Below are 25260 nucleotides of genomic sequence, written 5' to 3' on the forward strand. Positions count from 1 at the left end.
AGTACTTTTTCATAACTCCTAGAAAACATCGAGTTCTGCTCTTGCCTTAACTCTAGTTTTGTAATAAAAAATGAAATTGTAATATTTAGGATAATATCTTAAGTATGAGCATTTCATTAGGAGTAGCTAAATCTTTTGAATTTGTTTTTAAGTGATTTTGTGAAAATTGTGGAAAAAAATGATGCAAGTTAAGATGATTAATCAAAACTGTTCATTTTTCAGTGATTTCAAAACATTGTGCTGATGAAGATTAGGTTTGATTATGCTTGGTAATTTTCACTTCTGTTTTCAGTAATGTGCTAGGAAATTAAACAATAATTTCACTCTGTTTTTGTTTTTTGTGGCAAAGTTCAACCCTTCTGAAAAAATTGGCAGTTAAAAAAGACATCTTGCCACAACTAGAATGCACTTACAACACAATCCAAACATGCTTACTCAGAAGTAAGTTCTGCTGAATTCAGTGGGGCTTACTCCCTAGTATGCTTGTGTAGGACTTAAAAGCTTAAATGCCTTAAAAAACAGTACAGCAGTGATATTATTGATGTTATAATACAAGTGCTATCAAGCTTGAACCTCTGAATATTTTTTTATTTTAAGGACAGCATCCTGTTTTTAAAATGAAAACTCTTGATTCACCTACATTCTGTGGTTTGCTATTGATCTTTTTTGCGGTGATGTCTGCTTTCAAAAATCTTTCAGGTTTATCTCATGCCTGATTCACCACCTCATTGCCAGATCTGCTCTTTATTTTCCATGTGGTGTGTCTGTGCTGGCAGGTGGGGCTAATCAAAATGTTCTGAAAGTTGATATGATCACCAGAGCTCAGGGCCTGACTGAAAATAAAGTGAAACTAACTTTGGTTTCTTTGTGGCATGAAGGTTCACTTGTATTATAAAGCAGTATCTCCAGTAAAAGTTCCAATTCTTGTATTCCTAGATTTGACCATAGTTGTTAGCCATAGGTTTACTTCAGACAGCTTACTGTGGAATAGATTGTGAAAAATATGTCTGCTTAACAGTTTAAGGATCATGCCATTACTGGTTTATAAGGCGTTTTCTGCTCAATATTTGCCAGTGTGAAATTACAACTCTGTTGTATTAATCAGGGCTCTCAAGGAGATCAGAGGAATGAACCATCAGCCCCTGAACGAACTGGTTCCCAAGCTGAAGAAGCAGCACGGGCCGAACCCACCAGGAAATCTCAACACCGCTCTTCCACTTCAGGCCATAACCATCGTAGTGGAACTAGTCGTGGCCTGCCTAGACAAGAAACTTTTGACTCGGAAACACAAGACAGCAGAGATTCAGCATACGTAGAGCCAAAGGAGGATTATTCTCATGAACACTATGATTCTCATCGAGATCACAGTCACAGGGATGAGTCCCATGGGAGCAGTGATCACAGGCACCGAGAATCAAGGCTTCGCTCAAAGGAAAAGGACCGAGAGCAGGACCATAACGAAGGCAACAAGCAGCGTAGCCGTCATAAATCAAGGGACCAGTATTGTGACAAGGATGGGGAAGTGATATCTAAAAAACGCAATGATACAGCAGAATGGAAGCGAGAGGTGTACAGTCACCAATAACGTTTGGCAGTTTTGTGTTTCTTTTGAAGTTGTGTATGACAAAGCCCCACCCCACCCCCTTTTTAAAAAGAACAAATCTGGGTTTTCATTGCAGAACATGTGGTATCCTGTATGCTGCTTTTTTTAAAAAAAAATTTGCTGTTGCTATCACAGCAATAGCATGAAATAGAATATTCATTTTGATTAGTGCTATAACACATTGGCATAGTACAACTGCGAAGTCCCTGGTGTTGTACCAAGCTTTTCTCCCCCCAAAGCCGTTTTTGGTAGCTGCCACTTGAACAATATCTGTTGTCATCAAGGTGTTGTTAGTGTTTTCAGACAAAATACAATTGGTGTTTATTAACTTCCCATGTTTTTCAGCAAGCCAAAATCAGCACATCCAAAACTGAAGCTCTCATCCGTTTTGATTTTTTTTAATCGTTAGGCACCTGATTTGCCATTGATTTGAGAGCCACTTTCTGTTGATTGTACTTCTAGTGGACTACATTTGGAGACAGAATTCAGTTTTGCCTTACACACAGGGGATCATAAAGTCAAAATCTCTTTTCTATGTACTGGTACTGTGTACTGTATAGACAGTTTATAAATGTTATTTCTGCAAACACCTTCTTATATAAGATTGACCACACTGTTTAAAGTCCTAATGCCAAGTCAGCAGATTTGCTTTTGAATTACTGGCAACTGGAACTAGCCTCATTCAGGAAATTTGTTAACAAGGTTCACTCTAGACTCACTTTCTTCAGTAGCAGAAAGCTTATATTTAGTGTAAATAGGAATACATTAGGATAAAAGGTTGGATTGTCCTTGCAAACTTAAAATCATTTTTGCATTTTTAAATCTACAGCAAAAATAATGTGACACTATAAATGCTCTAAACAGGACACACTAATTGCAGTGAGCACACAGATAACGTTTTTTCTTGTCAACTTGATAGCCCACATTTGACATGGTGCAAGTGTGTGTTTGTGTGTAAAACAATTTATGACAGGAGTGGTTGTAAAGGGTACATAGAAGACTCTATAGGCAACGCATATGTTATGAATCAACCATAATTTCCACCTTTAGCTGCTCAGGTATTACGATTTGTACACATATGCAGTACAACGTCAGGAAATCCTTAATTGTACTTTCATGAAAAGGGATTCCCCCACTTTCAATACACCCTCCTATCGAAGGACCGTGTGATCTTCCAGGCTTAGATTTCAAGCACCACACTGGCCATGGCAGCAGAGAACTCATTTGAGCAGCTAAATATGGCAATTGGGGCTGAATCATAGCACATCAGTTGGTCCCGAGAATGTAATTATTCCAAAATGAGTAAGGGTTTTCCTTCTGTCTGCAACTCTAAAGGTCCAAATTGCAGGCAAGCAACATGAGGAAGTTTATGTCTACAGGTAATTGGGAAAGCATCAATCTGCTGGCTCTTCGTTGAGGATCCAGGAAAGTAAAAAACACAGGCAAATGTGACTGAGTGTTTCACTGGAAATGTAAAATCTTTTTGTGTTTTAGAGTATTTGTTTTAGTAAGAAAAGTTTACACTGCTTGTGGAGAGTTATTTTGTTGGAAAATAAATTTTTGTAGCTTCTCCACTTTCCTATATTTGACAATCTCTGTATCCTGGTTAACATGGCCTTCCGACACTTGCCTCTGGATTTTAGCCTCTAGCAAGTTCCTAAAAGGCTATTGTAACTTCCTGACAGAAGCAAGCAAGACTCCAAACTGAATTTCAGGTTTGCCCTGTACAGGTAGTATACTTGTAATGAGAGCGAGTTAATACAGTCGGAAAAGGGAAGGCGGTAATGGAGACAGGTGCTCCACACACACAATTTACGTGCTGGGGACTGGAACAAGTTCCAGAATACCCAGTGGGAAAGACATTCACATCATTCTTGTGGACAGTGGTTCCCAATCGGGGGGTCAGCGTAACCCACCCAGGGGGTCTGTGGTACCATTCAAATAACAAAAACTACCAAAGAGAAATAAATATTGTCAATAATATGAGGTACATGGCTTGGCTTTTGAAAAACGGAAGCTGCAGTACTTAGCTAATTGGTAACTACTGCTGCTCTATGAGACTTTAACAGGACTCGAAGAATTAGAAGGAACTCAGGGCATTGGCAACTCTCTCTCTCACACACACACACACCCCTCCGCAAACCTACTACAGTACTATGGGGTAATTACAATATAATGCTAGACTGCCAGTGTCCAGGGTTAGGTGAACAGGAAGCTATTTATCCCAGAGCTCTGTAGACCCTTTCTAATTAGGGAGAGTATTCCCACCTCTCCACCCATGATTCCTTGGTGGGGGGCTTCTCACTATTTATTGTATTTCTGCTCAAATTCCCAATATTCTAAAGCCCTACCCCCCCCACTCCCCTGGCTATAGTCATTACTCTTAATACTTTGAATCTGGCTTTTAAAGCCCATTCTTTATTGCTGCAGGATTTGTTCTACTTAATCTTTGCAACACTTTGGCATGATTTCAAATCCTTCAGCATCTGCAACAAGCTTCCATATAAAGCTATGAACTTTGTAATTGTCCAGTTGGAACTGGAAACTCAATGGGTTTGATTCAGATAGTTCATTTGGAATGCAATTCTATTCACTTATATTCAACGGAACTCCATGACACTTTTGAAGAGAAATATATAAGATTGCTATGTTAGTTTCAATTGAAATCAATAGGTCTTAAAGGTGACCACTAGCTTGTCTCATTGATTTAAATGGGATTTAAGTACAACTTGGTTTAGATTCAATCCAATGTTTATTCATTTCTTCATAGTATGCACTATTAGCAAACCGATGAATTCTAACAAATCTATTGGTGTCAAGGCTGAGTACTATAGCTCATAATCTTTTAATGATTACTATTTGGTACTTAATAACCCTATCCATAATGTGTTTTCCTCAATTACTCTTAAGAGAAAGAGAAGAGGTAGGCTGGCCTTGTACTTCTTGCAAAGTGATGGGTCATTTTTCTGTTACGAAGCTGCTCACCAAGAACCTGACATTCAGGCAGACAACAGGGTTTTTAAATAATCAAATCAATACTAAAACATTCAGATGAAGAAAGTGCTATGCATTGAAGAAAGTGCTATGCATATACAACTTTGCTTTATTTACAGCATTGTAAAATGGCAAATGCCCTTTGCCCTAATAATCAGGATTTGTGCTGAATACTAAAAGCTTTTTAACTTGTGTGTTTTTAACCTTGGGGAGGGTTGTTTGTTTTTGAACTGAAAGCTGTGGGGTGTACTTGGGAAGAGAGCTGGAAAGAGCAGAAGCTCCCCAATTAGTCATTCAGGGTAGGGGTAAGTATGGTAAGGGGCACTTGGCACAGGCACTTAGTGGAATCCTTCACTCATAGAGTCTCGCCTGGCGCCTTCACTGCATACCATTAGGTGCCAGGTGGAAACGTTTCTCTGTGACCAGGCCTTTGGCTGATTAGCACTTCATGGCATTTTTAATGGTTTTTTTTGGGGGGGTTGCTTTTGTTTTATTATTTTTGTGTTCTCATTTTGTATTTTTATGTTTGTAAACCACTCTGTGGTCTTCAGGTGAAGGATGGTTTACAAATTTAATAGAATAGTAATAATTGATTATAATATGTTGACTGGCAATAATGAAGATGCAACATTACATTTAAGAAGGTTTTTGATCTTAAGTCAAGATTATGAAGAATTGGTAAACATTTATAAGTGGAATTTATATTGTTTTTATTGTTTGATCTCCACTAAAAAATTGGAAACAAAACAGGTAATGTAATGGTTTTCCAGACAATAAGAGGGCTTGCTAGGTATGCAGAATTAAAATGCAGTATGTATGCTAGTTACCACAGTCACAGTCAAGTTAAATTCCTACCCTCAGGCTCATATAATTCAATAGATTTCCATTAAAAACACAAATCTCAATGAATAAAGAGGAAGAAATTTTTGGATTTAAAAAGCCCCTTCCACTTGATTAATGCACTTACAAATTCATTCTTGCCATGACAGATTCTTGCACATTCTGTGCCATGTAAGTAACAAACATGTCATGTTACATATGACATGTAACATGTAGACTATGTATTAACCTCCACAAACTCACATTTTCCCCGCGGGATTTCCACTCCAATTCTCATCCTCAGCAGGAAACACTGAGGCTGGGCTCCCTGATTTTTTCAAACAATAGCTAGCTTCTTGCAAAGCTTATGTTAAGGAGTAGAGTGCAACTGTTTAAGCAAAAGCAAAACAAGCCAGCATTACTGTAATATATGTGTTGCACAGGCTAGGCCTATTTAGTCATAAATGCAGACCTAGTCATTGCCTCCTTTTTCTTGCTGACTTACATTTCACTCATGGTGAAACAGATGCTTTAATTCAATGCCAGGCTGCCTCCACTCATGCCTTCTCTTAATAGCATCTGTCAACCTTGTTCCACCCTCCCCATCTACATACAGCCCTGTTGACAGTAAAGTAGGCCATTAATGCAAATGAAAACACATGGTAAGTGGGTCCTCAGTGTGGAGGAAGGCAATCACTGCACTCCTACTGTCTTGAATTTCAGGGATGACTCCAACCTGTATCAGATCTGAAAAACTAAAGGCAAGGGTGGACAGATGGAGGCTATGTTGTACAGCCAGCTACACTGGAAAATGTTTACCTAGCATGCAACTTAAGGCAGACACTTAAACTTGCAAGTACTTTTTGGTCCATAAATATGTACCTTCCTTGTTCTCTTAAACCAAATGTTTTTTGATACAAGAATATGTGAACCACACTGCTATGTTTTAATACTTGTAAGAAATCCTATGGATTCAAGCAAATGTTTAGTGCTGGAAGCAACTGTGTGCACACGCTATAGAAATGCAGCAGCCTCTGATGCTCAGGCAAACAGGAAACCTCTTGCTGTCTCTCACACAATGACTACATCAGCCCTCAAGAGCGGTTTGTGGGAGTTGTAACCTCCTCTACACTGAAGTCAACGACTCAAGTTCACATTAACTTCAGAAATAAATTTAGTTAGAACTTCTAGCAGAAAAACGTACAGCTTTGTGCAGCAAAAGCCAATTGTGCCCAAGCCCAATTAAGATTAACAAATAGAACTTAAATTCAAGATGACAACAACAACAACAAATTATTATACCTCGCCCATCTGGCTGGGTTTCCCCAGCCACTCTGGGTGGCTCCCAATAGAATATTAATAATAAAGCGATAAAACATCAAACATTAAAAACTTCCCTAAACAGGGCTGCCTTCAGATGTCTTCTAAAAGTCAGATAGTTGTTTATTTCCTTACACAGTTCCACCTGATTTATCTGTTGCTGAGCCTTCCCATTTCAGACAGGATGTGTATGATCACATTTGAATCTCCCCTCTCATATACACAAGACTTCCTCTATCTACATGCCAGGACACAATGTTCCAGGCTACTTTTTAATGTGTACATAAAGCGGGGGAAGATCTAGATATTTCAGTCCCACGCTGCAGTACAAAACTCAATTACTAAGTTTCATTCCATTGCTTTCAGTGAAACTTGTTTATGGTATAGAAAACTAGCACCAAATTGATTCAGTCAGGCTTTCTACTTGATGGTGATTTTCCTCAGCAAGCTGAAACTTCCCTCCCATCTCATAGTCTTGTTGCTGAGCAAAATCATGCAGAGCTCAGCGCAGTGGGAAACCAGCCAACCCAAAGGGTCTCTGAGGTGTACTTGCCTGGAGTCAGAGTCGGCATCCAAAGTCAGGTCCAGTCCTAGGGTCGGGCAAACAGCAATCCACATGGTCAGATAGTCCAGGCGTCAAAGAATCTGATGAGAGGTGGCCAAGGGTCAAGACGAGCAGGGAGCAGCAAGTTAGGCCCAGGAACTACAAACGTTACCAGCATCTCACTGCTGCTGGAAACTCTGCTTAAGAAGGCTGAAAGCCAGCTGGTTCTCATCAGGACCTTCTCCTGATCAGCTGCAGGTGGAGCCACTCTGCCTTCTTCCCCTTCTGCTATTCAGCAGGTGAAGCTGACTCCTGTGATTCCTATGATGACTGCCCCAATGCTGTTTTTCCCTAAGCTTAATAGCACCATTGGGCAGGGGGCAATTTCCATCAAAACTGGGGAAGGTGGCGGGAAGGTTTAAAGCTTCCCCTACTATCCCTGTTGTGCTGCTAAGCTGACTGGGGAACAGCTGAAAGTGGTATAAAGGGCTGGAATGCAAAAGAAGTAATTTTTTTAAAGATGGATTCCCTTCTCCCTGCTGCTAATCAGCTGATCAATAGGAGGATCTGTTGTGGGCCATGATTAGTCAGTGGACCAACAGAAGGGCAGAGGAGACGGACTGCACTCTTGCAAACAAGAGATAGGACTATGCATACTGACCAGAGAATGTGCTTGCTGTCCGCAGAACGTACAAAACAAAGGTCAGATATATCCCCCCTCCCAATGACTCTTGGAGATTATACATAATGACCAGAGGATGTACAGGATTCTGTAGATATATGTGCATTTCCCAAGTTCCTCTGGAGATTATGCATATTGCCTGTAAAATGTGCACCATTCCCTTTTCATGGATGAATTATGTGCACATTCTCCCTGATGCCTGGTGCATCTGTATACTGGCCAGTTATGCACATTAACCACTCAACATTCCCCATTCCATATATATTACATCATTCTAAACTGCTTGGTGGCATTTGTTCTAGTAAGTGGTATATAATTAAAAAAAAAAAAATACTGCTGGAATTGAGTATCCACTTGTTGGTTCCTGAAATGCAGTAGAATACCCAAATCTATAAATCACAAACATATTACAATAGAAGCATTTCTAGGATGCAAAGGCTATTTAAAATAAAAATAAAAATGAGACAATATAAAAAGCAATGTGAATGCTAAGATTCTGAGTTGCCACTCCTTCTAGGGCCAAAGATGATGGTGACGCTTGAAGGAATTTTTGGTCTGTTAGCTTCATAGTATTTCTTTACATCAGTTTCAGAATAAAATATGGGACAGCTGATCCTGGAGTTCACAAATCTGCATTCTCCGGAAACAGAATGTTAGAATGCTGCTAGAAAGTCAAGATACAAATAGGATTAGGCCTTGAAAGATATCTGCTTAGAAGACATGGATTAATAATTTAAAGCACCAAGATGTACAATATTACTTAAAAGATTAATATTGTTTTGTAAGAAATGCCATTTAATAATATAAAATTGTTTTTCAAAAACAGCAATTTGAGAGTTTGGATAAGGTTTTACAACATGTGACAGTGTATTTAATTACTGATAAAATACTTTGAAAGCAGATTTTCTACTGTACATAATTGCAGCTTTTTTTCTAAAAAAATAAATAAATCTTTTAGACAAACTGAAAAACAAGCATGTTTCTAGAATCAGTGACCTACTGCTAATATAAAACCAAATGGAGCTTTACAAATTGAAGCTGCCCCTTCCCTCAGACTTGTTTCTCCAACCTGTGGATCTCTCCCAAAGGAAACAGCTGGCAGATTTTGCTGCTGCTATGGCAACTGTGTCGTCAGTCCGTTGGCTTGGCAACATTGCAGCAGCATGAAGGTACAGTTCAGAATGCTCCAAATGTTAACAGAAAGGGTGCTTTTTATGTTGACTTCTAAAGCCATGATTTTCACGGTACTTTTATAAATTTTGCAATAAAAAATCCTATGCAGTCCTTATTTGCCATGCTTATCAAATCTTCGTATCTGAATTCTTGCAGTGAATTAAAATCCATTCCCTGCAAAACTGCTTCAGATGGATCAAACCTCTGCAGCTTTTTCAACTGCTCAGGTGACAGCCCAGCTCCCATCATGCCTTCTCCTCCAATATGGGGCTCCTTTTAGAGAGGAAAATAAAACAAATGGGCTTAATTGCTCTGCAGTTCATTATTTATTTACCCGAAAATGAAAGCCAGTATTCACAAGGGTCAGTGCCTCTAAATCTACCACCGTAGGCACATCCTTGGAGTACTTTTACTGCAATCTAAACTGTCCTGGAGTTTGCCTTGCTACATTCCTCTGGAAGGAAATATATTTGTAATAAGGCTCAGACTAAGGAGGCAGCAGAATAACATCGAAAATAATTTGCTCATTATCAGTTAACACTGATGAAACTTACACTAACAAAATAACACTTTTTTAAAAATGAACACCATATGCAATCTAATTTATGCTTGAGTTGCCATGTTGTGTCAGCAAATCAGTGATGGAAGGCTGAACATGGATGCGCAGGTGTTACAGTACTGAAAATATTGAGATAATCACACTATTTTGCTACCCAAAAGGGGTGGGCTTTCCCAGGACCTGAGGGCAAGTAAATCCTGATACTACTGACAAGAACGTGTTGAGACTCAAGCTGCAATAGTATGCATACTTACATGGGAATAAGTCTCACTGAATTCAGTGGGCCTCACTTCTGAATAGACCTGTATAGGATTGCACTGTAACAGTGGGTGGAGCTTCACTTAATAGTCACTGTTGCATATACTTGTACACCCCAAAAACCTTGCAGGGTGGCCAGGAAGGATTGAAGATCCTTGAGAATGGTCAGCAGCAGGACCTCAGGGCTCTAGCATCAAGCTCCAACACACCAAAGGCCTGTGATCTTTCCCTGCCACTGCCTATTGCTGGGAGGAGTCCAAGTCCCTGGGTAATAGAGAGAGAGAGAGCTTCCCCTTTAGCTTTGTGTTCAAGGAACGATGTTTCTTTGTAAAATACTTAAAAGGAATGAATGGGGGGGGGGGGCAGCCTATGAGAGTCTTTTTCTGGCTCCAGCACATGGTGCCAATGAGATACATACAAAAATAGCAGATTTTTGCATAATCAGGCAGATCATATATATAACAGATTTAGGGACCTCGTAAATGGAAACCCTGATTTATGTGTGCTTCTTTTACATGTCTCCTTCCTCAGAGAAATGTAGTAAGACACTTAATGCTGTTAAAGGTTTAACCAAAGAAAGCCTCATACAAGTTCAGTTCATCAAGTGCTTCTTCTAGTCTTTACATCTAAGGATGGCATTGAATCACTTTAATACGTTATGCCCTGGAATTTCAAATGTAACAAACAACCATAGCAGTGCATCAGCATTTTCTGTAGACATGCAATAAGACAAGCATGATTACAAAAAATACACAAAACCCACTATCAAATTAGAGGCTGTCTCAGCCATTTAATCCTGCAAGATTAAAACCTAATCCCTTTAGCCACTGTTAGTGAAGGTCTGGGAGAAGCGAAGTGCAACTAATTAAACTCAAAGTCACACAATTATCTGATGCCTTCTGAATACACAACTTTTCAGAGTTTTGTGTCATATCTGATGCAGTGTTTTGGTAGGCATGTATTACAAACGTATTAGATACTAACATTTACATTAGTTAATGATTCCCAAACAGCTGCCAACTCATAAAGCACTGGCACAGCCTGCTGAACCCTGCACAGGGAAGGGCAACAGAGTCATAGAAGCTCATCCACACAGATGTTTCCCCAGCCCTCTCTCCCTGCAGGATCAGCAGAGCGCCCAGACTCAGATAAGTCAATGCAGGCGTATTCTGTGTCCATCTGCTCCTCCTCCCTGTGCCCTTTGTAGGGGGAAAACAAATGCTCAGAGACAGAAAAATGTTGAGCAGGTCACATGGTGCTGCGGGTTCTGGCCTTCCTGGCATCCTCTGCCAGCTCATAGGATTCTGTACCAGCAGGTGTAAAGCACCTGAGGTGCAGCTTGCACTACGATCAGGGAAGTTACCTCACTGGGAAAAGACCTTCTCTTAACTGTTGGCGGGATCTTAGAAATCACTTTTAGCAAGAGTACTGGGACAGAAATGGGGACAGGCAATGACCATTCTTAAGATGGCATGGAAGGCTAAGGTTTGGGGAGAGGTCTCCAATCAAGTCTCTGCTTCCCTGTCTGATGAACTGGAAGCTTTGGAAGCAATGGCAGGTTTTGTGTGCATGTCAGGGAGGATGGGGAAACCTAAAAGTATAAAATAATCATAGAACTGCATAGCTGGAAGGGACCACAAGGGTCATCTAGTCCAACCTCCTGCAATGCAGGAATCTTTTGCCCAATGTGATGCTCAAATCCACGACCCTGAGTCACGTGTTCTCTACTGACTGAGCTATCCTGAGTACAAGAATGCCAAAGCTTTGGGGCTCCCCCCACCTGCTGAGGATGCTGTGCATGTTCCGGGTGGAGTGTGTCTATTTGGGCACATTGAGGTGTTTCAGAATATGGAATACTTCGTTAATTTCTGTGTCATCCTTTTGCAGGGGCCATGCTAATCTTCTCTGTATCATTCCAATTTCAGTCTATGTGCGGCCGAAGTAGCCACAGCAGAGAGAGCATAGGAAGCTGAACAGAACTCAGAGTGGCAGCAAGTAGAAGACAGGGTTGTTGTTAACTATCAGCAAGCATGTAATGAGTGAGAAAGATGCAATTTAAAAAAAACCAAACAAACATGTTCTTACCTGTGACTGAAGCTGAAGGCATGGGAAGGTCTCCAGTGCCCAGGCAACTTGCTCCTCATTTTCAGAAAGGGTAATTGTGCAGGTACTGTATACCAGGATGCCCCCTGGCTTCAGCAGCTGCACTGCCTAAGGAAACAATACTCTCATTTTTAGGATACCATCATTTCTCAAGCAAACTTACTTTTAGAATGCAGAATTAGACAATACATATCCATTTTGAAAGGACCAAGGACAACTTCTCATGATGTTGTTTCAAGCTGCCTTTGTGTTGTGAGCCTTGTGTGTGTACCAGTGTGTAGTGTCCTCCGCTGCACTGCCTCCCCTGTATCCTGCAGACAAATATTTTAGGCAGCTAGACTAGAGTGGCAAGTTAACAAGCAAGGGTCAATCTATGTGGCCAGTACACATGGTTGATAAAAATCTAACAATTAAGATCTTACACCTTTGATGTTTTCAGTCCCGCAAAGACACAATATCTTTTAGCAGCTATTATCAGAAGGTAAACAAACACTTCCAAAGTAGCCTCTCCTTTAGGAAAAGTGGAATGCATATACAAAAGCTGGCCTTGTTTAAACAAACATTTGAAGGGTTCTAGGACACGACTGAAACTTCCCTTCTTTTTGGCTCAGCAGATTCCAATACACAAGGGAACACAGCTGAATAAATCATGATTGTTGATGTTCCCAACCTCCATCTGAGCACAGCAGTGATATTAAAGATGTCTTGGGACAAGGCAAATAGGGCACAAAGCCATCTTCCCACTAGATTCGCTAACTTTGTCAATTTTACAGAAATGAATCCTCCTTACTTCTGTCAATACAAGAGCTTAGTATCTGAGATGGATTTCGTTAGCCAGGGTTACACTTTCAGTGGATTTGAAATTTTCTCAATGGTGTCATTCTGTTTGATGTTTGAGGGTGGGGGACTATTCTATGCACATTTAAGTAATATCATGCCCAAGCCCTACAGATGGGCCAAACTAGCAAGCCAAACAGATAAGTAAACTACGCCCTAGGAATTCTCAAACATCTCTGACTATAACTGAAGAAATTATGTACTACCCTTTTTATTTTAAAAGGGAAAGGGTTAGAAAAGACATCTCTTATCAACTGAATCTTTACCAACAAAGGTGAATGCCTGTGCTAAATTTAACTAGATCTATTTATGTTCAAAAGATATTGTCTTCCAGCTTTAGAGTTGATTGGCCTTTCTGTACGGTTTGCCTCCACATCACCATGGGCTCTGCCGCCAGGATAACAACAATGTGTAGATTTTTTTTTTAGATAGGGAGCTTGATTTAGCCTCGTTACACATCTATTCCAATGTTGCTATTGGTTTGAGAACAATGGAGCTCAGCGCAACCCCAACCAGCTGAACTTTTGCATGTGCCATGAACTGGGTGTGCTCCAAAAAGGATGACCAAGTGCCAACTTCTACAGTGTAACCGTGTGCACTTCCCTTGCCTCCCTTGTACTAATAAGACAAGGCTGTGAGCTAATAGGTCAATTCCTTTTCCTTTTTTTTGCAGAGGGATCATAGCCCGCAGATATGCAGGCAACACCAATAATTTATTGTAGAACTCTACAGAACTATGAATCACTCCCATTCCCACCTCCAAGGAACTGGATTGAATTTAAAAGATAAATTAAGAAGCTGTCATTTAAAACCACAAAAACCACAGAATGGGCTTCAACACAAGATTTAAGTACATGGAAGGGACTGGGGCTGGCTAGTAAACTGGAGTTCCTTGGAGAAACTTGATGAAGGGAAGCCAGGATTGCAGACTAAGATTATGCAATGGATGGAAGCTTTTATTTTAATCCAGTATATAAAGACAAAGCAGAGGAAGCTTTTGAGGTGCTTTGAATGAGGAGTAGGGCTGTGCAACAAATCGCCGTATTGTTGAATACCTGTATTGAAATAACGTCTTGGAAAGTGTCTCAACAAGGCAATATACCGGTGAACAAAAGGTGGAGACTTGACAGCTTCCCAGGAGGTAGCTCAGATGAACACATACTTTACAGGCACCTTGTCTCTTGCTTTGTTTGCTCTCTCCCTCCTTCCTCCTAACCATAAAGCTTCACCAGTATCTTTCTACTTAGAGCTCAGCTAATTACGCAGAGCCTCCTAACAATCCAGGAGAAACCCCCCACGGCTAGACAACCAAAGATCCAGCCCCAAAGTAAACAAAGAACTGGAAAACAATTCTTTCTTCCCTCACACTCACCCCCACTGGTGAAAAAAAGAGAGGAAATTATTGTTTTATTTTCTGCTGGTGTTTGTGGTTCCCCCTAAATAGCTTTTCTCCATATTAAAAAAGGGAGAGATTGTGGGATGAGGGCTTTTGGTGGGGGGCCTTCTGTGGAGGGGGAGATGGAGGGGAGAAGATTTAGCTGGCTTCCTTATGCTGAAATGGAAGGTTGGGTACTGTGTGAGAATGATGGGGAGGGTTTTTTTCAGTAAGCAGTGCAAGCAACTGCGGGTCTACTCACAAGCAAGCCCTACTGAATTCAATTAAGCTTACTCACAGGAAAGTAGAAGTAAGTTTAGTTGAACTCAGTGGGGCTTATGCATGCAAAGATTCCACTCAAACCTCTGAGTGGGGAAGCAGATGCAACTTGACTAGCTAATCACTTGAACAACTCTTAAAGTAGTTTGAAAATATATTAAGTATATTATATGGAAGTTATTATATATATTATATGGAAGTTTATTTAATATTTTTATTAAATCTACTTCTTCCTTAGATTTTAAGTCCCTCTACCACCGCAGGGAGCCTCCTCAAGGCGCTCGGCTGCTGTGAAGAAACATAGCGCACCCTCTGCCACTGCGGGGAGGCCCAGCAAGGCCCTCCACCGCTGCAGATATATATCATGATATATTGAGATATCATCAGATTTAGCTAGTGATATATTGTGATGCTGAAACCAGATATTGCCAGCCCTAATGAGGAACCAGTAATGCATGTAAGAATTCTCAATGAAGCACTGCTTAAAAGCAAGAATGTGTTTGAAATGATGACCCAATGGTCAGGTTACTTATTCTTTGGTAGTTTTTATGGCAAAATACATACCACTCTAAAGAGCTTGCGCTGCAAGGGCTGGTAAGAAGTCACTTCCTTTAAAGACCAGGAATACACCATATTTGGTCTCTGCCCCATGCCACTACAGGGAGCATCAAGAAGTATTCTGTCAAATGATTCTGGTAAAAATGGAGGTCCTTCTGCAAAGAGGAACATGATCAGTTAAAAAAACTATAGCCAATTTATGTTGCATACTTAACTTTGCTATTGTTTGGGGAAATGTCGCAAAAGAATTTATTTAAATAGCATGAGCTTGAAGTCAGCTTAACACAGCTAAATTGGTATAAACTGCAAATACAGTCATACTGGCCTTGGTTTCAAAGTCTTTATAACTGCTGATAAATCACCATTATGTTTGGATATAGAAAGCAAAATGTCCTTTCCCTCCTACTTTCTGACTGAAAGATCTGAGTCACATTCTGTTGCTGCACATGACAGTTTCCTCAAATTTGTATTGCTGATGTTGAGTGAAGACTGAATTTGTGTGCTGAGACCCACCAAAAAGAAACCTGACCTGCCAACTGCTACCTCACTTGCACTTATGAAGGATGCCTCAAATTACCAGCCGTTTATAAATTATATAGGGTTTTTGAGGTTTAAAGGATCTGGATAAATGGCAAGTCAATATTAACCAACATCCAAATTACACTAAAGCAATAGTAGTCCTAGTCACAACAGGGTGTTAAGGATTACCATAAAAATCCTGATCCTCCTCAGAAAACACAGCTACAACAAGAACACCCAAAAGAAAAATAATATTACCTTGCCCCTCCTCTCCTTTGCCAATGGCAAGTGCCTTAGTACCATCATAACAAAATGCTTTAATGCAATTCAACTTCAGTAACGCAGCATTTTGCTTTATCTTTTTCACTTTTTCTGCAATCTTGTCCAGGGCAATTACTTCTCCCTGAAAAACATGTTGGAAATCAAAAGGGTAGGAATTTATTACTTATTTGTTTCATAAACTCCTATATACCACTCAATTGCAAAAACTGAATTGAAAAATAAATGGAAAAATGAAAACAAAAAAACCTCAAAGCAGTTTACAAAAAGTTAAAACAGTAACACTGAGGAAAAACTTCACAACTATACTTTAAAATATACAAAAGTTAAACTACTATAAAACAAGTTAAAATCACCTCAACATTCTAAGCATCTGAGTGGGCTTGTCTAAAGAGGAATGTTTTTAGCAGGCACTGAAAAGAGTACAGTGGTACCTTGGGTTACATACGCTTCAGGTTACAGACTCCGCTAACCCAGAAATAGTACCTTGGGTTAAGAACTTTGCTTCAGGTTGAGAACAGAAATCGTGCTCCGGTGATGCGGCAGCAGCAGGAGGCCCCATTAGCTAAAGTGGTGCTTCAGGTTAAGAACAGTTTCAAGTTAAGAACGGACCTCCGGAACGAATTAAGTATACTTAATCTGAGGTACCACTGTACAGTGAAAATGCCTGCTTGATATCAATAGGCAGGGAGTTCCAAAGGGTTCTTACAAAAGTGCAATGGGTATTATGTGGCACCTGCAGTAATGCCAATTCCACCAACTGAAGCAGTCAGCTGTTGCCCTGCCAACTTGTATCAGCCCCCACTGCCATGGGAGATGGTGTAGTCCAACAGCAACATCTAGAGGGCCACAGGTTTCTCATTCTTTCTTTAACCACTGCTCTACTTGACCAAGCAGTTACCATTCAATCTGCACATTACACATAAAGACTTCTTTGTACGGGAATGGCATATTCCAGGAGAACATTGTATAATGTAGTCAGCTCCAGCCCCTTCCAATTGCTTCAATCTTGCGGTTGTTGCTTTTGTTTTGTTTTTTATAACAGCCTCTTAAGGTATCATTTAAATAGTACAAACTGCTAACTAAAATGTTTATGGGGCATGCTGACTTAGCAACCATGTGCCCATTAAAACTAAATCAAATTGATGGAAACAAACAACACCACACAAACACTTTCCAGTACGAAAATGGTGGTTTCTTTAAAACTTCCAGGTTGTACCTCATGCCAGCAATTTCTCCATAATGAAAAACTGAACAGTTCAGTAAGCAAAATATGATTGTGTCAAGGAGACTGTCACATATCACAAATTGCATGGCTCTTCTGTACACAACACATGGCTGGCCGTAACAAAGCTTCCCTGCTAAAGAATGCACAGATCACAACTGGAAGCACATCAGGCTACAGCCCACTTGAACTTCCCAACCTACTTGACATTTTATATACAATCCCTTTTCAGTTGAAATATGATTCATCTAAATGCATGCTACCTTATTCCAAATTTCTCAAAGGGGTACTTTTTGTTTCATACATTCTAAAACTTACTCAAACAATTTCTTGCAAGATAAAATGTCTCGTAAATTTTCTATGTACTTAGTACTCTTTGCCCTATGTTTCCTCCAGCCAAAATATAAGCATTTTAGTAAAGTACTAGAGCTGAATGGCATGCAAAAATACAGTGGTACCTCGGGTCACATATGCTTCAGGTTACAAACGCTTCAGGTTACAGACTCCGCTAACCCAGAAATAGTACCTCGGGTTAAGAATTTTGCTTCAGGATAAGAACAAAAATCGTGCTCCAGCGGCGCGGCAGCAGCAGAAGGCCCCCATTAGCTAAAGTGGTCTTCAGGTTAAGAATGGACCTCCGGAACGAATTAAGTACTTAACCCGAGGTACCACTGTACACTAATTTAACATGCAGCCATGCAAAATTCTGCAAAAATTCAATATTGACTTCCATATTTCCTGCTCAGATTCTTCAATTTATTGAATACCGAAAAGCTGAACACTTCAGTGAGTGTGATACAACTATGTCAAGAAGGCTTCTTTGGGACCCTATAAGAAGCCAAAAGGCAGATGGTAAAAAGGCAGAAAGCAAGCTTTTTGACTGCTGCACTAGGGGACAGCTCCTCTCCTTGAACCCTGTTTCCTTGCACCTCAAGCTAGTACATCTATTTTATTTCATGGTTTGATGAGCAGGCCCATAGTGAGTGTGCCAGGATGTAGCAATCTTAGAGGATGCGTAACCCTACCCATAACAGGCCATGTCCCACCCATCCGGTTCAGGGAACGACCCACTGACAGCAACTTAGTTTTGTCTGGATTAAGCTGCAATTTGCTGGCTGTCATACAATCCACCACAAAGGCGAGACAACAGTCTAGTACAGGAATGTCCAACCAGCTGATTGTGATCTACCGGCCGATCTCTGGGTTTCCTTGGTTGATCATGATCGTTTGTGGGATCCTGATCCCCCCCCCCCCAAGAAGAAACCTCAACAACTTTGGCTCATCCTTGCCCTCAAAAAAACCTCTGGTCAATCCTCCCCACAAAAAGGTCAACAACTTTGATGAAGCTGTTGAATGGTTTCTTTAAATGTAAAGGTTCATCATTGTTCCACCCGATGTGTATGTCTTTAAGGGGCCAGAGCAAGGGCCAGAGCAAAATAACGAGACCCAGCTTTACAGCTGTGAAACATACCAGGTGCTGCTGGGTTGTATTGATTAAGCTGTGTCAGCAATTGGGTGTAGTATATAAGGAGCAGCACCTAGCTCTCCCATTACCCTGGGGGATGGGTTGGTGGTTGGGTCATGGTTGTTGATGTATTTAGTGTAAATGGAGTTTTTGTTATTAAAACCTTGTTTAAGCTATTTTTGAGTCCCCTTTTAATGCATGGTCTCCCCAGCAAGCTCTCTGCAGCGCTACTAAACTGCAAATAGCCAACAGAAGCCTCTGGTCAATCCATTGGGTAGATCACTTCCAGTTTCTTTTATAGTGGGAGTAGATTGCAGTCTCTTGGAAGTTGGACATACCTGGTCTTGTACATCCACTGCCACATCTGCAGATGTAAAATGGAAATGGAGCTGTGGACCATTGGGATACCTTCCCTATGTCTGGGCAAAAGACTTTCTGACATATCGAGGCATTTCACTTTGATTGGGCGCACAAAAAGAGCTGCTCTTCATCTGCTGACCTATAAAGTAAGATGCTGCCCCAGGTTCCCTGGGCACAAAAAAAGAAATACAGGGGTCTCCTCAGCATGGGCCAACTCCAGCTGTGCTGTCTGTGTATCTCCAAAGCATGTTCTATTTTGTGGAAAAGTGTAAATCCTGGATATTGAAGAGAATGATCGCCCAGCATTATGAAGTAAATGATGCAACTATAGGAGCCCCATCTCCTCCTTAGTCTCTAGGGATGTGTGTAACTTCCAGATAGAGATGATGACCTTTGTCAATAAGGCTAGATAGGTCAATTCTGCTCAGAGAAACAATATAGTCTTCTGAGTTCCTCAGTCCTCTCAGCTGCCCTGAGAGTGTATGGCTAAAGAGCAGCGTATACATTTCTTTAAAATGAAACAAATAAATCCTGAATACCAATGAGAAAGTGTGAAAAGGGGTGGCCCAACTATCAGAAGCAAAGAGAGATGACTGGAGATGGGGGAAATTGAAAGGGAATGAAGGAAAGAGGTTTTGTGCTCCCCAAGTTAGGAAAGACTGGTGCCTCTAAGAGATCTAAAGTCCCTTCCTTCTCTTTACAAGCAGAAATTGTCCCTTTAGATTAGCTCCTGCCAATTTCCAAAAGGCACAAGCTGTTAAACTACTCCATGCAATTTAATAACTCAAAAGTCACAGAATATAGCAGATCCTAAAGCACTCATGATTAACTCATTATTTGATCTTATTGAAAATGGTGGGCCATAATGTCATGTTGACGGTTTGGTTACTCAGTACTTTCATTTGAATCACTTTGTTTTTACATCATGAAAAGTACTGAAGTTTAGATGAATTTTAGAAACCAAGCTTCTGCACTAAAAATATCCCAAATTAATTTGTATTGTATTATTTCTTGTAAGATTTTTCTACTTTAAAAAAAAAATCTATCACATGTCCACCGAAATGAAATCCATTTGTTCAAAATATGTTGATAGGTAAGCCAGATAGATTTATCTTTGGTTCAGCAATTCTGCTATGCTGCAAAAAATCAGCCAGTAAATCAGCAGTGTGTTCAAATATTAATGGTGTGCTACTTTGAGTTATCTGTGGATCTCAGCAAACGAGTGAAACAAGCCATGCTAATGAAGCACAGGTCAAACTTTCCTCACTGAGACAGAAAATGCTCAGTGACTTCACTTACCTCATCACACATTAATGTTGCAAGATGGGTTGTTTTCCCCCCGGGAGCAGCACACATGTCCAAAATTCTCTGCCCTGGCTGAGGATTTAAAACGTAACTCACAACTGAAGAGGGCAAATTCTAGTAATGGAAGAGAAAAAAAACTAGGTTTGCTTCAGTGATGACCAACACAGGAATATCTTATTTAAAACTAATTCTATTGTTTGTTTCTTCCACTAAAGGGCAAACTTGTGCATGTGTGTGTTCTAATTCTGTAAGCAGTGTTCAAAACATTCACAGCATGATTGTAGCAACTATAGACATGAGAAAGGAATACTTATTTTGACAGAAAATGGTATTTCTTAGAAGCCAATACATTATAATCAACCAAACTGAGTGAGGCAGCAATCCTAAACACTTACTAGGGGGATCATTCCACGCTAAATCACCTGATTTTAATACTCGACCGTGCTTTTACATCTCAGATTTTGTTCCAAAAAAATTTATGTGTACATACCTACAAGATAACCTCAAATTAATTTTTAAAGGTTTTTTGGTCCAAAATTGGGTGCAGGAGAATTTTTCTAAAATTTCAATTTTCACATGATTTAGGCTAATGCAATTTCTGCGTCAGTTTAGAAAAGAAGCTCCTGTTCCGCTCATTTTTCAACCAATTGGGCTTATTTTGGTATCAAAATCAAGCTAACTTTGGTCTCTTTCAAAATAAGGTATAAAAATGGTATTAAGTGCCACAGAAAAGGGACACTGACCAAAGTGAATGTTAGTCATTTTCTACCTTGGTAGGTTCGATAAGCCATAGCAAGTAAACCACAACTAACACATGCAATCATACTTTTTTTTGTAGAATGGGCTAACCATAAACTTGCTATGTTTTAAAAATAAGAAGGGTGTATTTGTGGTTATAACATATTTTAAAAATTAAGTTTTATTAATTATTTAATAAAAACAAAATATGTCTTGGAACGGTGTTCATTTTATTATGTAAAACACTTCTGCAAAGCTATTTTGTTTCCCATACATGTTAAATGGTCAATGATGCTGTTTTGATTTAATTTAAATTAATTTGAGGTTATCTCATAGTTATCTACACATGAAAATTTTTTGAACAAAATCTGAGACGTGAGAGCACATGGCACCAGGTGATTTGGCGTGGAATGACCCAGGGAGGCTTGTGGAACATATTTTAAAATCTTCAATTCCAAAACAAAGTGTTTTGATTCTTGTGTTTGAGGAAAACTCTAGCAACTTGTAAACTTGCACTGTGTTAAGATTGATTTAAAAGTATGTATTATGTCTCACTACTTCATTGTATCTCCTAGATAAATGTCAAAAACAGAACTTAAAAGGTTTCTGCTTAATGGGATATACTTCTGCCCACCCTACTGAACATGTGCAAAGGGCAAGGTTTATTTAGAGCCCTTGAACAGGAAAGAGACCCATGTATGCAGCTACCAACCAATGACAGTGCTCAGTGCCTATGAATGCCTGGATCTAAAGAGTCCATAGGAGCAGCACAGTGCACAGCTGAACTGCAATGTAAGACTCTACACTTCCAGTAGCCCAGTCCCCCAAGCATGTGACAAGATGCTTGAAGGTTTCACTTCCCATGGCATAGAAGTGAGGACACACAAGATGGGGCTTCAACCCCAGTACAGGCTGCAGCAAAGTAGCCTATAGCACAAAACTTACGCTACCTGCTTGGAACAGGGGCAAGGGCAAAGTAAGTCACCAAATCATCAAATGTATAAGATAACATAACGTGTCTAATTTTACACTAATTGTGCGTTTACATTTGTATCCCAAATTGTCCTACAGACTCGGACCATGTACTTTTTAAATGCACTTCACTTTACTGCAAATCACTTTTTTCCACACACAACCTACTTGTGTCATCCCTTCAAAAACATCAAAACAATACGTGTTTACCTGGGAGTAAGCCTAAGCAAGTTATACTTCCAAGTAGAAATGCACAGGATTGCACAGCCAGTAGATTATATATTACATATTTAAAGACTGACTGTTATATATACATAGCTAAGTCACATATATAAACACAAATAATTGCATTAATTCTTCATTAAAACAGAAGAAACTGCTGGTGCCTACAGGCAAAAACATATATTACCTAATAACATACATGGTGAAAACATTAATCAATAATATTGGCTTAATGGTACACAACATTAACAACACAGTGTTCATCAATATATTTTTTCCACACTCTCAGTAATCAGGCAGTATCTGTTTCTCAGCTACATGAGCTTACATGTATATGCTGAAGTGTTCTTGCATTATAAATCAATTGGTGAAGCATGGAAAATAGGATACACAAGGGGCCGGTACGAGATGATCTGATGACACTTTCAGCCAAATTATGTGTATTGTGTATGATTTGACCAGGAGGTATAAAACTCTGTCTGAGATGGTCATCTGTGATCACTTATTCATATACATTCAACTTCTCACCGAATGCTACAAGTGATGAGCATACATGTGTCCCTTAAATCTTCTAGTTAAGAACTAGTGCAAAGCTGCAGCAGAGCAAGCTAACATGCTTTTGCTTCCAATATGGGAGAAAAGACAACAAATGTTCTGGAGGAGTGAAACACTGGTTTGTGTTCTATAGTTGAAATAATACTGGAAATGTGGATGGTGGAAATCTGGAGCCACAAAGTGCAATGATAGATAAAACAGGAGGTAATTTCTTGTTTCATGACAGGTTAAATTTGTCTTCAAACAAAGCAAAATGCAAATTCAACTTGGTGGCACCTACACACACACACACACACACACACACACACACAAAAAGAGGCCTTTCCTGGGAAATGTAACAAAATCAAACCAAGGTTTCTTACTGCAGAGCTTTCCTTATTGGAAACAATATATAAATAAAGACTTCTGCTTTGGATGCACCGACCACTTCAGATCAACAAGATGAAACAACATAGATCTGCAGAGTTGTGTGTCAGCTCAGGGACTGGATTCAAGGCTTATGTTGAAATGAAATGCCCTCCAAACTTTGTCACTCTGTTCACAACCTGTGAAATGGGAGGTGGGGGACGACTTACCAGAGGCATCAATCATTGTGGACAGGCACCATTTTTCTTCAATGCAAATTCAAATTCTCCCCTAGCAGATGCAAAAGTGAGGCTAAAACAGAAAGGGTGGGAGCAGGAACCAAAGCTTCCTGAACCCCCCCCCCCCCCCCGCTTTGGTATTTGAGGAGAAGCATGGAAGAAAACTGCACCTAGCAGGAGCTGGGACTGTCAACACAATGCTATTAGGACCCATTGGCCAACAGCACCATCACCACCACCTGGATCGTATGAGCATGCACTAGTGGCATAAAATGTGAGGGATGTACAATTTTTGTAAAACTTTTGTTCTCTCTAAGCCATTTCAAAGCCAAATCACTTCTCAAAAGAAGTTTTGGATCACCTCTTGTTCAGACCCATTGAAGTCCACTATCACCCTTTTACATCTAAACTGAACTATAGATGAAGCTGTCCATGTCATTTATTGATATCTTGCCAAAGGTAATCAAAAAACAGAATTAGGTAACATTTCATTTCACAGAAGCACAGTGAAAACAGGCCACACCTAGCATGTCAGATATAAAATACTGTTACTTACAGAGCTATTTTAATTGAATTTCCCCCAAGATGTATTTGCTTAGATGTGAAGTCCAACTGCGTTCAATAGGGCTTAGAATGCAATAGAAATGGTTGTGACCTCAGAATTCAGAAAGATATAGTTATTTTTAATATGACTTACCTGTAAAAACAGATAACTCGATAACATTTTGTCAAATGAAGGACTAAGGTAAATTGGTTCTGTCATTTTTATTCCCATCCCTCTGAAAGGCACAATGCACACTGGTAAGAAAAAAAATCCTGATCTGAATTTCTAAAACTGTATTATACTAATAATCTTTTAATAAAAGATCTGACACTTCAACATAATATTGGCTAGTAATTAAACTATGCGGATGATACCCAGCTCTACCTCTCTTTTAAATCAGAACCAGTGAAGGTGGTGAAGGTCCTGTGTGAGTGTCTGGAGGCGGTTGGAGGATGGATGGCGGCTAACAGATTGAGGTTGAATCCTGACAAGACAGAAGTACTGTTTTTGGGGGACAGGAGGCGGGCAGGTGTGGAGGATTCCCTGGTCCTGAATGCGGTAACTGTGCCCCTGAAGGACTAGGTGCACAGCCTGGGAGTCATTTTGGACTCACAGCTGTCCATGGAGGCACAGGTCAAATCTGTATCCAGGGCAGCTGTTTACCAGCTCCATCTGGTACGTAGGCTGAGACCCTATCTGCCTGCAGACTGTCTCGCCAGAGTGGTGCATGCTCTGGTTATCTCCCGCTTGGACTACTGTAATGCGCTCTACGTGGGGCTACCTTTGAAGGTGACCCGGAAACTACAACTAATTCAGAATGCGGCAGCTAGACTGGAGACTGGGAGCGGCCGAGACCATATAACACCGGTCTTGAAAGACCTACATTGGCTCCCAGTACGTTTCCAAGAACAATTCAAAGTGTTGCTGCTAACCTTTAAAGCCCTAAACGGCCTCGGTCCAGTATATCTGAAGGAGCGTCTCCCTCACTGCGAGAGGCCAAGTTACAGGGAACCAGGCAGAGGGCCTTCTCGGTAGTGGCGCCCGCCCTGTGGAACGCCCTCCCATCAGATGTCAAAGCGATAAACAACTACCTGACATTCAGAAGACATCTGAAGGCAGACCTGTTCAGGGAAGTTTTTAATATGTGACATTTTAGTGTATTTTTCATCTTTGTTGGGAGCCGTCCAGAGTGGCTGGGGAAACCCAGCCAGATGGGTGGGGTACAAATAATAAATTATTATTATTATTAAACAGATTCTGATCTGACTTTCATAAACACAGCTAAGAAGGGAAAATCGAAAATTTGCAAGATATACAGTGGAACCTTGGGTTGCGAACGTGATCCGTTTAGGAGGCACATTCACAACCCGCACGCTCGGGTCGCAATT

At 40.3% G+C, this 25260-nt stretch overlaps 2 protein-coding genes across 32 annotated transcripts in view; one reads left to right on the top strand and one right to left on the bottom strand.

Moving 5' to 3' along the window:
* CACNB2 (calcium voltage-gated channel auxiliary subunit beta 2) overlaps positions 1-3177 on the top strand; it is a 125600-nt gene extending 122423 nt beyond the window's left edge. For all 10 annotated transcript variants that reach the window (XM_083405751.1, XM_083405754.1, XM_083405753.1 and 7 more), the window contains one exon: positions 1106-3177. In XM_083405751.1, coding sequence (XP_083261877.1) covers positions 1106-1585 — 480 coding nt within the window. In that variant the 3' untranslated portion in view covers positions 1586-3177. The remainder of the gene's footprint in view (positions 1-1105) is intronic.
* NSUN6 (NOP2/Sun RNA methyltransferase 6) overlaps positions 1203-25260 on the bottom strand; it is a 34358-nt gene continuing 10300 nt past the window's right edge. For 10 of the 22 annotated variants that reach the window (XM_083405776.1, XM_083405793.1, XM_083405785.1 and 7 more), the window contains 6 exons: positions 24026-24107; positions 20252-20371; positions 15882-16026; positions 15111-15259; positions 12038-12163; positions 8740-9408 (listed from right to left, as the gene is read on the bottom strand). In XM_083405776.1, the coding sequence (XP_083261902.1) occupies positions 9202-9408; positions 12038-12163; positions 15111-15259; positions 15882-16026; positions 20252-20371; positions 24026-24107 (829 nt within the window). In that variant the 3' untranslated portion in view covers positions 8740-9201. Of the gene's footprint in view, positions 8627-8739; positions 9409-9948; positions 10217-12037; positions 12164-15110; positions 15260-15881; positions 16027-20251; positions 20372-24025; positions 24108-25260 lie in introns of those variants that run through there. The other 12 variants (XM_083405790.1, XM_083405787.1, XM_083405783.1 and 9 more) reach the window with 4 other exon arrangements.

The sequence above is a fragment of the Podarcis tiliguerta genome (genome assembly GCF_965153285.1).
Source record: "Podarcis tiliguerta genome assembly, chromosome: 12".
In the NCBI taxonomy this organism is placed as follows: domain Eukaryota; kingdom Metazoa; phylum Chordata; class Lepidosauria; order Squamata; family Lacertidae; genus Podarcis; species Podarcis tiliguerta.